The 15066-nt window shown below is 28.5% G+C and overlaps 4 protein-coding genes across 4 annotated transcripts; 1 reads left to right on the top strand and 3 right to left on the bottom strand.

Annotated features, from left to right (window-relative positions):
* Nucleotides 1-165: 165 nt before the first annotated feature.
* LOC122570167 (nucleolar protein 14 homolog) lies at nucleotides 166-3888 on the bottom strand. The gene is made up of 5 exons (XM_043732159.1): nucleotides 1876-3888; nucleotides 1673-1802; nucleotides 1427-1591; nucleotides 822-1330; nucleotides 166-737 (listed from the first exon to the last, which is right to left on the bottom strand). The coding sequence occupies exons 1-5, from the start codon at nucleotides 3441-3443 to the stop codon at nucleotides 491-493; spliced, it is 2619 nt and encodes an 872-aa protein (XP_043588094.1). The 5' UTR covers nucleotides 3444-3888; the 3' UTR covers nucleotides 166-490.
* A 501-nt stretch (nucleotides 3889-4389) lies between these two features.
* Nucleotides 4390-6233, top strand: LOC122570177 (probable 39S ribosomal protein L45, mitochondrial). Its single transcript, XM_043732176.1, has 6 exons — nucleotides 4390-4712; nucleotides 4812-5132; nucleotides 5246-5397; nucleotides 5513-5561; nucleotides 5644-5793; nucleotides 5877-6233. Exons 1-6 carry the CDS (start codon nucleotides 4662-4664, stop codon nucleotides 6168-6170), a joined length of 1017 nt encoding a protein of 338 aa, XP_043588111.1. The 5' UTR covers nucleotides 4390-4661; the 3' UTR covers nucleotides 6171-6233.
* A 68-nt stretch (nucleotides 6234-6301) lies between these two features.
* On the bottom strand, nucleotides 6302-10274 carry LOC122570181 (the record flags this gene model as incomplete). The annotated part of the gene is made up of 7 exons (XM_043732183.1): nucleotides 10013-10274; nucleotides 9379-9473; nucleotides 9104-9280; nucleotides 8217-8434; nucleotides 7502-7719; nucleotides 6622-6872; nucleotides 6302-6509 (listed from the first exon to the last, which is right to left on the bottom strand). Coding segments are annotated over exons 1-7 (1380 nt in total), but the record flags the coding sequence as incomplete, so codon positions are not given.
* A 1840-nt stretch (nucleotides 10275-12114) lies between these two features.
* Nucleotides 12115-15054, bottom strand: LOC122570176. The gene is made up of 5 exons (XM_043732175.1): nucleotides 14906-15054; nucleotides 14018-14256; nucleotides 13536-13753; nucleotides 13068-13321; nucleotides 12115-12464 (listed from the first exon to the last, which is right to left on the bottom strand). The coding sequence occupies exons 1-5, from the start codon at nucleotides 15007-15009 to the stop codon at nucleotides 12251-12253; spliced, it is 1029 nt and encodes a 342-aa protein (XP_043588110.1). The 5' UTR covers nucleotides 15010-15054; the 3' UTR covers nucleotides 12115-12250.
* Nucleotides 15055-15066: the final 12 nt, after the last annotated feature.

The raw sequence follows: 15066 nt of genomic DNA on the forward strand, positions 1-15066 counted from the left end.
GGAAATGTAAAATAAAATTTATTCACAAGACGGTTTGTTTCCAAGAAAAATAAATTTGCAAATTTATCATATATGTACGCTAGGACAATTCTTAATTAAACGCGTTCAAATTCTATTTTCTTGAAAAGTAAGCGGAAAAATTAATTGGCAAATTTTACATCACACTTTTTATTTATTCTTTCGGACGAGAGAATTTTATTTTGTTTCCTGCTAGTTTTTTTCCATAAGGAATTACCTCCGTATCATACAATTACAGTATTGTTTTGACAAACGAAATAGATTAAAAAATTTTCTTATGAAAATGCTTATTTACATTTATTACAATTAATGAAATTATAATCTTAAAAAAAAACGCTAATATAGCGATCACGATTCGTTATATCCGAGGTCATCGTTAATACAATCTTGCACAAAATCATTCAAAATACCAATATTGTCTAAGAAAGATAATATATACAAACTCCAGAATGCGCGGTTTATTCTATTGCTATTATTTCTTCCGTTTTAATTTCTTTAATTCACTCTGTTGTACTGAAGCTTCGCCAAAGATTTCTTTCACCTTGCGTTTACGTTCTTCATCGCTCTTAATCTGTTGTTTTATTTGTAGCTTCGTTAAGAAAGCTCTGTCTCTTCGTATTTCACGCATAGCACCTTTCATTTCTTTTTTATACTTATGTAACAATTTTTCTCTTTCAGCCTTCTCCTTGGACATAGTCTTATGTTTCTTACCGTCATATCTGTAAAGAATATACGTAACTTAATTACATTTTTGAATTTATAAAACGGCGTGATTTGAAATTACAAATTCAATTTTTACATACACTGCTTCAATTCGCGGCTCGTATAATCTTAATGGTTTTGGTTTCTTCTTTTCAACCATAATGTATTCTAATTTTTTATTCTTTAGTTTCTCCAAATCTTTTTGTAATTGTATAATATGTTTCTTCACGTTTGGTGGATATTTGTCAAAAGAATTCAATTTAAGTAATTCTAAAATTGGTTCAAATATCGAATACACAGCTTCCAGATCTTCTAAATTGTTTTTAAATTCACGCAATAAATTTACAGTTATTAATAAGGCTCTTATTCTGAAATCATCATCTATGGGGCCATCTATCAGATCGGATGCTTTCATATAAATATTACTTGGATTAATATCAAACTTAGCATGATCTTCATCAAGTATTAATAAATTTCTCGAGTTTCCGATTGTTTTAAAGGGCGGTATTATCTTTATTCCTTGTATTAAATGTGCAGGCGTGGATACGTAAACTATTCCGCGCAAGAAATTTATCACAGATGGAGCAAATCGCTTACTTAATACTGTATACTGTGAATGTGAATGGAATATTATCAATATATAGGGTATTGCATTTCCACATAATATGTTCGATTATAAAAATATAACAGTAGTAGTAACAATTACCTCTAATATAAGAGTACATATAAAAAGACCCTTTGAAATATCTATTTTATTTTTAATACGACATCTAAATAGTATTTCAGACATAAATATTGCACAGGGAGTAATTACAGAATGTCTGAAATCGGACGTTGGAAATATCAAAGAAACCAATTTAAAGAGAATAAGCTGGAAAAAAAAGATGTTTATAAGAAGATTATAATTAATACTGTTGAAAATATATTTTTAATAGTTATATGTTAAACATACTGTATCTAGGCCAGGGTATCTCTTCTTATTTTTCTCAAAGTTGTTGTGCTTTTCTCTGATTATTCCTTGTATAACACATTTAGCATTTTGTGAATTTAGATGAGCAAGATCGTATAAAAAAGGAGATAATCTGAAATAAGTATGTGTAATATAATATAGATATAATACAAGTAATTAAATTTTATTAGAAAGTTATATATTACCTATCAATAATTTGGAAACCTTTAATTATCGTTTCAACATCATTTCCTATAATGTGATCATTTACATGTTGTAATAAAAACAAAAATAAATTTGGTAACTTTTCTTTATTGGTATTATTCAATGACCAATGATTGCACTTAATTATACGATCTATGATAATAGACTGGTCATTAGCATTATAATTTTGCAAATATTCTTGTAACTCTTCAAAACTTTCTGGTACTTTATAAGTGTAACGTAATTCTCTCTGTGCATCATCATCTCTAATTTCTTGCTCTCTAGTCTCACCATTTAACTTCAGAACACTAGTTTTTGATTCTTCTTTTGAACCAATTATCATATTGGTTTTGTTTAGTTCTGTTTCTTCTTCGCTAGAAGATTCTGACTCTTTCAAATCCGATAAATTATCATCTTCAGAACTTTCAGATTCTGAGATTTCATCATTACAACTTTCATCTAATTCCCTTTTGACAGAATTCTTCGTCTCTATATTCCTTTCTTTCTTAATAAGGTCATTCATTGCAGTAGTACTATCTACCTGGATATTTATACTCTCTTCATTATTTGAACCTCCTTGTACATCTTCAATTAAATTTTCTTCATCATCATCTGCTGGGATTTGGTCATTTATAGTTTCTAGCATAAAACCATCATCAAGATCATCTGCAGATTTGTGTTTAATCTCATTACTTATATTATTTACAAGTCCTTTCATTCTTGCCAACCGATCTGCTTCTAAAGCTTCCAATTTCTCTTTTTCCTCTTTTACAATCTCTTCTTCAGATTTTAATTTATCTGATGGTGTACCTTTAGCCTCGAATTTCAATTTACGTACTTCAATATCGTAATCATCAGCCTTTGTCTCTGTAGTTTCTCCTCTAACACTCTTATTAGTTGCTGAAACAATTGGAAGGAGATCCCTCCACTCAGAATCAAGTTTTTCTGTCAAATCTATGGTTTGTTCACGTATTTTCTGTTTCTCAGCTTTGCGTTTTTTTGATTCAGCTATAAGCTCATCTATAAGATCTTTCCTAGACTTTTCGGATCCTGATTTGGACAAAATACCACCACCAAAATGAGCTTCACCAACAAACTTATTATCCAGTTTACCACTTCTACTCTCATTATCGCTATATTCATCATCACTTTTTGGGTCATCAAATTTTTCAATTTCCTCTAAAGTCTGACCTCTATGTGTTAATACTTCATCATCATTCAAGTTATAAATATTCTTTCTTTTATGAGCTCTCATACGTTCTGCTGCAAATCTAGCCAAGGCTTTATCTTCTTCGTTCAGGGATAAATTTTTTTCACCTATACGCCTGTCTAAAAATAAATTATCCTTATTTTTTAATTTGTACTCTTGAAGAAGTGTCTCTTTTCGCTTCTTAATTGCTTTTGCACGAGATACACCTGGGAGACCTTCATCTGTCTTGCTCTTTCTACCCAATACATTTTGTTTGTTTCTATTTACATGCACTTCAAATGGGTTCAAAGATTTCTTCTTTTGTTGATTACGTATTTGTTGGGAAACTTCCGATAATAATTTCTTCTTTGCTTTAACCATTTTTATTTCTTGCTTTTAACGTATGTATTTTCAAAATATTTTAATTTAATTTTAAAAAATTTTAATTTATATGATAATTATCATTTTGTAATAATTTATATTATTCCAAAATATATATGGATCGTAATTAAAATCGTTTTTTAAATAAAGCGTATTTCTTTAAATATTATAATCATATACATTTATAAAGTACAATTTTGAATTCATAACCTATCTTATTCAAAGAAAGATATATTAAATTATTCAGTGATCATAAAACTTTAAAATCAGAATACTGTGTGTTCGTGGTATTGCAAATTAAAAGAAGGCGTCGTTATTCAATAACAATTTTGTCAAAGATTTTGTTCGGTAAGTTTCTCTTTAGAATTAAACGTGTTACCGCTAATCACGTGTATATGTATACTGTAGTTTGGAACTATCAGGAAATGGAAGTCAAGGCATCATTCTCACGGAATTGTCAAGATTTTTCAAGTCATAGAAACTTATTTAAGCTATAATATTGTACCAAATGTCCTACTGGACAAATTGTAAAATTTAAATAAATAATAAATAAAAAAAAAATAGAAACAAATATAAAATTTTATTAATCACATTACGTTTCAAATCAATGTAAAAGTAATATCATAATGATACAGTGAAAAAGAAAATAGGTGAAAATGCCAATAATTCGGCAAAAATATTTAATATATCTATATATACTTATTTGCATTTATTTTGTAAGTAGTAGGCGAATATTTTAAATAGATATTGAATAAAGATATATTAAATGCTATATGTATTTAATAATTATACCATACTTTATTTGTAAATTTCATATTTAAGTAATAATTTCCCGTAATTTATCTTTTATTATATAACTTATATTTTTATTTTATATTATTTTGAATTTTCGAAAAGCAGCAACTAATAGAATTTGTTAATTATAACGCTATCATTTGATAACACTTTCTCAATTATATAATACATATATTTTTATTGTTTAAACAATATAAGATTATAAACCAGTTATAATTATATACTTCTTCAGTTAACGGAAGTATCTTAATGTAAATATATTTATATGTTACTACATAGTATATTTCACTAGTCTGTTTTGGTTAGTCTTAACGTAACCTAAACATAGTATTCGATGAAAGCGTAACAAGTGATTTAAATAAATTTCATTTGAAAAATATAAGTTTAAGTGACTTAACAACGCCTTCAAACGCATTTATAAATATGATACAAAGATACAGAAATGCAATATGCATTTTTGGGAAGTATATGCAGGTAATTTCAAACTTTATTAATGATATAATTTTATCAATTTAAAATGTCAATTTTTTATAATGATTGTTTAACTGTAAAACATATTTTACTGGTTTTTAGAATAATCTACCAGTAATGTTAAGTCCTATTAGTTACCCAGTTCCTAACGACAGTTCTCAACAAGTCAGAAATATAAAGAAACATTTTAATCCAAAGTATCGCAAAGAAAGGGCAAAGAAAGTCATTAAAGTAAAATTACCTACATTTGATGATAATGATGATGAAAATAACAGTAAGATGAGAACAAAGTTGAAAGAAGCTGGAATTCTACCACAAAGAAATTGGTCTGAAAGACCAGTTTTTATTAGCTGTACACCTGCAATATTTGAAAGTTACATTGCTCCAGAAGGTGATGGAAAATTTTCTCCTATTAGCACTACGGTACATAATACATTTATTTATAGCATAATATAGTTAGTAAAGATTGAATTAGAAATAGAAATAGAAGATTGAATTGACAATATATTCAAGATACTTTTATATGTAATGTTTAGGGTGCGAAACAAAAGTTTGAATTTATAGAAAAAAAGAGTAAATCTTTTATGGCCCTTAGAAAGATTAAGACATATGAGGACAACTATTCATCTGATACATTTAGAGAAAACCTATTAAATATTTATAAAAAAGCACACGAAGCTTTATGTCGGTAAGAAATGTTCAAATGAAATTTATTTGGAATACATTACTTCAAAACTGATCACATATCATATATTTATGTTAATGATAGTTTAGATTAAGTTATAAATTTATTGTATTTACAGTAAAGATCAAGATGAAATACTACAATATGTTACAGAAACTGCATATCCTGTATGTCTCGATATATTTAAATTTAATGTTGTTTTCTTCACACAATGATGTGAATATACTGATAGATATCATTTCATTTTAGTTACTGATGCATAATGTAGACAACAAAACAATTGTTTGGAAATTTTTGGAATCTCTGGAGCCAGCACGTATCGTACATGCTAGAGTAACAAGTCTGATTACAAAGAACAATTTATTTGCACAAGTCACTATTCGTTTTCATACTCAACAGGTATAACAACAGATCTTAATATTGTATATATCTATGGGATATTTATAATATTTAGATTATTACATGAAAAATTAATCTTTTAGCTTCTCTGCATTTATGATCGATTTGGACGAGTGTTATTAGGTAGTGAGACAGTGAGGAAAGATGTTTTGGATTATATAGTATTTGAGAAACATATATCTAATGTATATGGTACTTGGCGAATACACGGAAAAATTATACCAAATTGGCTAACACCGAAAGAAATATCGACATCTACTTACATCTTACCAAAGAAAAATGAAGAACCCTCATCATCTGATAGCGCTGTTGAATCGGTTGCTCAAATGGTACCGCCAGAAACTTTAGATAAACAGCATACTGATGCAAAACCATAATAATTGTATTTCATGCACAAATTCCAGTTATTAATTGGTGAATAAAATACTTTTAAAATAAAATGTCTCTAGATTTTTATTAATTTTTACATTTTTTTACAATAATTTTCACAATTTTCTTACGATATTTTCTTAATTTTGCAGTAAAATATTATATTTTCAAACAAAAGAATTACGAATGATATTAGAAGCCCACCGATGAATATTATTAATGTTAAATACACTTGTTCTAAGATAATTGGTTCTGTCACATTTAGTGACTCTTTTTCAACGTTCTTTGACTCTATCCAGCGATGTTTCAATAGTTTGATAAAGCCAACTTCATATAATTTCAACATTCTATATAGTAAAAATAATCAAATTATTCTATTTCTTTGTGAACCAAATAAACTTGTACAATATTACGAAGAACATACATATATAAATATTAATATAAAGTTAAAATATTTACCCGATATCAATAGACCTTCTATGAGTAAAAGTCTTCGAAATTCCGGGAATTATCCATGAATAAAATAAAGGAATTCCTACGGGATTCAATCGACAGAAGTACATTCCTCTAGCTTTTTTTAAATCTTCACTTTCGAATATTGTGTATAGATTATTGGATGTACATATTTTTGTATACATCTCTTCAATTGTATCCATAACAGTATATCGTTTCATGTCGAAAACTTTTTTGTATACAGGCGATGTAGCTCGCTAAACTCAAGTAATAAAATAATCATATTTAAATAAAACAGCTAAGAATAATTTACATTTTTACATTACATTTTATATTGTAATTACAATTTCTATTATAGAAACTCGATTCATGAGTTGTTTATGGTATTTTTATGATATATGTTTCTCAAAATTTGCATCAAATTATATCTAAATAAGACACCTGATACCTGAAGATATTTAATATATACTCTCTTATTTTCTTATTTTCCTAAATTTTTGATGATTTATAATGGTTGGAATTGAGAGACTTATAACAAAAACGGCCCTTGTTATATTTTTCAACTTCTCAAATAATTATACATCCTGTATAATGGTCAGAGACTTATGAATGACTTACGCCTTGATTTATTCAATAAAAATTAAACAATTTTACATAAATAATCCTTGTCATAGTTGCACAATTCAATGACTTAAACAGAGTCCTACTATGATCTAATTACGGATAACTTACAGTAATTACATAATACGATAAATATTTTGTTTAAAAGAACTGAAACGTATTGGTCAGAAATTCGTACTCTTTCGTTTTCCTAGAAGAAAACGAACATGGGCAAGAATCGTTTTTATTATGAGCTCTTGACTCTGGAGAAATTATGTTTTCGTACCTCGATAATAATATTTGATATAGAACCATTTAAAGTTAAAATTTTGTACGAAGTATTATCCAAAAGAGATTCTAGATCGTTGAAAGGAGGTGTGAAGGTAGTTTGCGTCATATAGCCTATTAAAAGGGCGCTGAAAGCGGTTCTGATCAAACAAGAAAATAAACCCAACCATAATTCCATTATCCTTGAGCTTCTGGTCGAGGAAGATGGAAAGAAGCCTGTAAAAAATTACAGCTTTCATTCGTAATAAATTAATTGCTTAGTGAAAAGCTGTAGTAATAAACGCAAAAAAGATTTAAAATGCTAAAAAAATGAGAACAATATTTCTTAAAGAAAGGCGTTAAAGCTTGTGCATTGATGAATTGTTTTCTATTCAATTTTTACACAGACACAACTGTACACAAGTGTACATTGATCTAGCTTTTAAAATAAGACTTCAATTTCGGAAGAGATAATTTTACTTTTCTTTAATTTTCCTTTTTTGAGTTTCTTTCGGTTTGCTATTGTAATAATGTAAATTATTATTAATTATAGTTGTTAATAATTATTACTATGTTAATAACGCGTATTGTACAGTATAGGTAGTAATAACAATCGTGCCTTGTGTAAATAAAAGTTTGTAATTACAAAAAGATTTTCGTGAAGAAGAATTTTAAGCAGATTAAGTTTGCATCTCATGTGCCATAACTTGCGCTAATGTATTTTTTTTTTTTACTTTGTCCGCAGATCATGCCAAAGTTATAGAAAAAATGATCGTTCAAGTCAGTCTGCAACTTCTTAAGCATGATTCTCGTCTCGACCTTGTGAGAAAGATAGCTGCACATGCTCAATAAAAAGTATGTTATCAGAATTGCGTGCCAAACTCTTTTGGAGAATAATTTCACCATCCAAGTAGGTACGTGTCTTACTTCTCGTTCAATATATAGCCGATATCTGTAAGTAAATTATGATACTGTACATATTTGAAGACTATACGGAAAAAGCATGATATTTATTGATTTTCTGGTTTTAAGTTTTAATATCATTTGATGGTTAAAAGAATATTACTACCTATTAATGGCTAACATTACGTTAATGTATCATTTCATTATTCTTTTTTATACTACTTTTCTTATATCCTTTTTATGTCTTTATGGCTTTTATTTAATGGGTGAATGTGACTTACGATTAGTTGAGAAAAGAACCGTACAGAAAACAGAAAGACATATTACGATTATATATATTATGTTTAAAAATAAATGAAAAATCCAAGAAACTTCGTATAAGACCAAAATAGCTGATGCTGTGACAATTAATATTCCAAAAACATTGAAAAATATATAGGTAGCGAGAGCATATGCATAATCGCTGAATTAATTTTAAAATTACTTTCCTATAAAATACAGACGACGTGGCTTATTATTATTTTTTTAATAAGATGATACTTTATGATTCTTCGATGCTTATCCAAAATAGTAAAATGAATTTATTTGCAAGGGATTGCTAATGGATAAAAAATATCGAGAGTAGAGTTTGTGTTTATACAATTTGTTTTTATAATTTATGTTTATAACATCCATAATTAACATCAACATTATTCTTTTTATTATAAAATACTCTTACTCGGCTTTCCATAAAGGCATCGTCATCTGGGTAATAGTCAATCTCTTTGAATGAGCTTCCATCCTCGGTATTACATCTGTTTTATTATCTTCAATATGCTTTAATAAACCAGTTCTAAATACGCCATCAGGATCTGATGCTCCTGTACTCTTCTCGTCTGCCAGAATCGGCTTTATTCTAAAAAGTTTGAATTTCCCGAAAATCTGTGTCTTTGTTGGTTTAATATCTAATGTCAGATTCATTAAATAAGAGAAATAGAGAGAGTTTATCATTACGTGAAATTTAAATATTCGGACAAAATATTCCAGATCTCGCCTATAATTCCGGTGATTCGTGTTCCATTACCTATGCTATTGATAAGGTTCTTTTCCTAAAGAGACATCATAAAATATGGTATAAATGATAGTAATTCGAATAATGCCCGACTCTATGGTTGAACTTGTTCAACACTTTATGGGTCCTTAACAGAAATTCTTCATTCATTTAAAGACATCTTTAAATAGAAGTGCAAACATTAAAATAAAATTTTTGTAATAAAATTAATGTAATAAAATATATATTACACAATATTATGTTAATATATAATATAAAAATATAAATATGTAAGAAAATTTTATTTTGACGTTTGGTATAAATATCGTATAAATTATGCTTCAACAGGTATAATAGAATTGAATTAAAATAAAATTTATAATGATCCTGTTATCGTATAATTCTGTATAATTTGTTAAGAGAATTCAGTGAAATGACAATGCCCTTCTGATCTCCATGATTCGATTGCTGTTTGTAATCTTCCAGCAGAAATTTATATAAAATAAGTCAGAAAGGAAAAAGCAGCTTCAACTTTACAATTATGATTATTATCAGCTTTATAATAATCCTTCAGAAAATGGAAAACATTATTTTTACCTCGTAATAAGTGAACCTAACGATTCTCCCTTGGAAATCGTATGTTTCCTCTCCTCGACTTTGGCTCAGCAGTTCGTTGTTTACAGCTGCGAAAGCTGGGATACTGAAAATCGGTACAAAATCCTGTAGTTTCTTGTCCCATATCACACCGTTCACCGATCGAACAGGTCTAAGTAATTCGTGAATCATAACGAGTAGTAGTATCTTTCTCATGAAGAAAATGTTTCTTGGACTGTATTGCTCGAAGAACGACAATGGTAACGTTTGCTCTTGCTTTAACGACGTTTGCTTCAACTACAATCGTTAGCAGGAGGTTTCATTATACATATTGACGTTGCTCGATATTTTCGTTTTAATGCGATATGATTATCTTCTAATCGATCAAATCATTTATTTTCTGCACTTTTATTTGGTGGCTAGTCGTAAGGTCGATTTTAATCAATGTAATCATTTTAAAAAGTTCTGTCTGTCGTCTTTTGTTATATTTATTCTGCTTTTCGAGTGTAGTCTAATTCATTTAGACTACAGGATGTACAAGAAATTATTTAGAATACCATTTCGAGATATTTGAGATTTATCGTTAGATAGTTGAAACTATCTTTCATTTATATAGCTGGCTATATAATCAAGTTGATATCGTATAAATTTCATTTTTAATATCAGAATAGAGTAAGAAGTAAAAGATAACAGAGCTTTAGAAAAATAATTTTGACGCATTTTCCTCAGAAAAATCGAATCTCTCCATGACATTACACACATTGAAAGATATTATGTTGTAGTTGTGTTGTGACACGTGAAGTAATTATATATGCAATATTTTATCGAAAGTTTTAATTGGATATAAATAAAATGGATATAGGAGCTTGTTCATATCTATCGAATAGAAAAGAAATATGAAAGAATTTATGGTTTAAATGCAAAATTTTAATTTTAAGTAAATAAATTCTTCGCTTTCTGTAAATTAGCTATTTATAGATATTGTTCAATACAATTGAATTCAGAATAAGGAAAAGTAAAAGAAACTTTCGATTAAATGTTCAAGTAAATTCGTAGGATAAACAAATTCTTTTACTACATTTATTATCAAATTTTAAAATATTCTATTCAATATTACGTAATATTACCGAAATTATTCTTTTACTTTTTCAGTCATTCGATAGTTTATCTTCCTTTTTCCATGCAAGTTTTCTAATTTACTATACATGGTTTCAAAGTTCTACAACAAATTTAAATAATCTTTCCAATAATCCACATAATTACGCATTATTATCTACACTGTTAAGATTGAACATAACGATTAAAATTAATCGCGTGTCACATATCAAGCTGCCATTTCAATAAAATAGTTCCAGCTAATATTGCTAACGAAACGTCACGGTAAATTGCTCTAACATTTGCTTCGGTAAATGTTATCGTGTCTCACGATCTCGCGTTTCTGTAACACAGTCGATGCTAAACGCTATGATTTCATACTGATAAATCGTTGTAACATGAAAACATACCTACGATTTAGGTCAGTGATAGAAATGCATTTAGTAATGTAAATCGACTTTATAATACGAAATTTTATTCATCGCCAGGTTAATGGGAAAGAAATCGTATAAAATGGGACTTCTTTTCTGTTACTGAGATTTCCACTTGGAGTTTCTGCAATTTAGAATGAAACACTACATATAGACGTTGAGAGACAGCTCAGACGGATGTATTTAGTGGTAACTTGAAAATTATAAATACGCCAAGTTGATGGGTCACATTTAGGAATTAGATGTGCATGTGTAAATCTAGTATGGTCAATATTAAGACTGTTAAATATTCACAAAATTTCGTTTCATTATCGAAAACAGTCTACACAAAAGTACGCAATTTTCCCAACATTATTTACATTTAATGAAGTGCGAAAGACCGAGACTTTCTCCTCAAGTAACCCGGACTTAACCAAAACTCATTTCTGATTAGCTTCAAATTATTATGAAAATGCAAAATAGTTTTTCTATAAACCTTTTTTGATGATAAGTCTTTAATAGACGACGAGCATCAACTGAAACTTTTATAACACTACTCAGGATGATGACTATGACAACATATTAAAAAATTATGGAAATTAGAGATGGTTCCCTTTTGTGAATATTTACTCAATATCGTTTGTTATTTATTTTAATTAGGAAAAAAGAAACGAGGCTGAAAAATATTGTATTACCATATTTCATTTATTACCATTTATCATGGTTACAACATTAATTACGTAAGCTCCTTTCTACAAAAGAATATTAGATTTTCGAATGAAAGTATTATGAGGGAAAGAACAATACCAATAAAAAGCATCTCAAAAATTAGATAAACTTGATTTATGTCGATCCTTTTGAAAGGAGTCCTTTCTATATTATTTCTGCGATAGCTCATCCAGCGATCTTTCAAGATATCTATTAGGCCAACTTCGTGTAATTTTATTATTCTGAAAACCATAATTCGATTAAGAAAAGTAAGAAAAATAACACGAAAATGTTTCAAACCATTCAACTTTGATCCGCGATATTTATCACTTGTATACGTATATTCCAACACTTATCACGAAACTTTTTGAATTTTGAAATTGAAAACTATTATCGTGATTATAATAGTAGAATTTGAAACGAGCTTATATAGAAATTACATGACATTTATTGGGAACGTACACTGTGTAAAAAACTAGTATAGAAAATTAGTATTAGCAAAGTAATGCAATTTAAAGATTTTGCGGTCTTGATAAATATTCGGGATTATTAATATAGTGAATAATTGACTGTTCATAAACTTTGGTGATTTTTGCCAAGCATTTGTTTTCCATAAATATCTTGTAATTTCTAAATATGTACAGTTTCAAATTCATCTGACGTTTTATCAATACAGTCACCACGTTGTCGTGTCTTATTACAGTGTTATAGTTAATAAATTTTGTAGCATTGTTCGATTACTTTCGTGAGTCACTGTATAATATATTTTCAATTTCTAAATTTCGATATTCAAAATTAAACAATTTTTTAGAGGTAATTATCTAATTTGTCATAAGTATATTTACGACGTGTCGATGGAACGTTTGTACGGAAAATATTTTGGTACACCAAATCCAATCCAAGTTTGATAATAATTTTTTCCCACTGGTACGATCGGACAGAAATCTTTGCTTCTTAAATATGCTTTGTTTTCGTTCTCTAAAATGGCGATTAATTTTTTGCCAAAACAAACTTCCTTGTATATGAAACTTAAATTTTTTTCAAAGAAGATACGTTCCGATAATTTGTAACTGTCGTACATTGGCAAATGAACGGTATTCTGAAAGTACATTGTCGAGTCAACATTAAATAACTGTATAGGGGACGAACTGTTGAAATTCATATTTCTGAAAACCACCTCTTTTTTTTCTTTTTATTTCTTATTTAAAATACTTTTGGAAAACACAAATAAAATCATTTAACAAAGAGCATAACGAAATAAAAAAATTGGATTTATATAAAGCATTGCAGGAATTTGAAGTTTGCCCTAATACCTTTACGAATTCGTAGATTATAGATCCTTCGAAAATTAGAACGTTGTATTTTGATTGCTTCAACAACGTGTCAAAATCGACAAACGGTGGTGTCATAGTCCGATTTGTCATTCGATAAATGAGACTAGAGCTGAAAACCAGCAGCATCAACCAAGCGAATAAAAATTTCGATGTGGATAATATCTTGCTCTGATCGCAAAAACCTCGCGGAAGATATCCTGAAAATATTAAACACAACGAAATTCTTCTGAAAATAAATCTTGTGTTTTTAGCTATTTCATAGAACAATCGATCCACAATATTGAAAAACAAATTTAGAATAATTCTACTTTTATAATTGAACTTCAGTAAATTTTATTTCATTTAGAAATAGCGCGATAAATAGTTAGGATAATCGCTAAAATAATAGAATTTATAGAAATTAATAAACTTTTCGAATTGTAAAATTAAGAGAATAATAATAGAATAAGAAATAATGAAACCTTGACAGCACATTATGGAATATGTGTAAAAGACATGGTCGGCGAAATTGAAGTATCCACTCCTTGACTTTGATTGTTTACTTCTTTTGCGATTTTTGCGTGATCCATATTGAAAAATGTAACCAGCGACAGCAAATATCAGGATTAGAAAGATGTGAATGCACAGAGTTTCACGTGTGAACATGCTCAACAGCCACCTGTTGTCGTATTCGTATTTTAACTTTATATGCAATCGGTACCTGTTTAACGTGTGCCAGTCAAATATTTTAGTTTTGTTATAATAAATTATTTAACAAATGCTATCAAACTAACGTGACTAAAGTAAATGATAAATATGATAAATTTAATCTTGAATTGGTATCACTGCATCATAGATGACCATATATCTACGTTGTCTATATAGCATTACAATTTTAAGTATGCATTAATAATTTTAAAAAATTGTAATTGATCTTTATTTCTTTTTTTAAAGTCAAGTAATTCAAAGAAATATCTATTCAGAGATTAATAGAATTTTTTTAAAGTCAAATAATTTAAAGAAATATCTATTCAGAGATTAATAGAATCGTTTAATGTAATTGCTGAAAATGACAACGTGAGCTCACGCTCGCCATTCTTATACACATGCGCTAGTTACAATAAATAGTAACTAGAAGATAGTTCCAGGTATAATCGATAAGTTTAAGATATTCTTTTGTTTTTATCCCTAGTCCATGTAAGAAAGTGCAATAAAGGCTTTTCGGCTCAGAAAGGTGTGATAGATTTATCCAAAGAATAAAATAATAGCTATTGTGATTAAGCTACCTTTAAATACAGAAATAACAACAGTAATTGTTAATAATAAAAATAATTTTCAACTAAAAATTTATTTCAAAAGAGATTTCCTACTTGGTATTCCAAACGGGTACCGTATAGTCGAATAGATTCGTGCGGAGAGCATAATATCCTGTTCGCAAAATCACTTGCGTTTCGTTTCGATCGAGCAACCCCATCACACCGCTGTAGCTTCCGTTTTCCAAGCGTTCTCCGAAGTGACGTTTCCCGTATTT

This window comes from Bombus pyrosoma, linkage group LG8 (genome assembly GCF_014825855.1).
Source record: "Bombus pyrosoma isolate SC7728 linkage group LG8, ASM1482585v1, whole genome shotgun sequence".
Taxonomy (NCBI): Eukaryota; Metazoa; Arthropoda; class Insecta; order Hymenoptera; family Apidae; genus Bombus; species Bombus pyrosoma.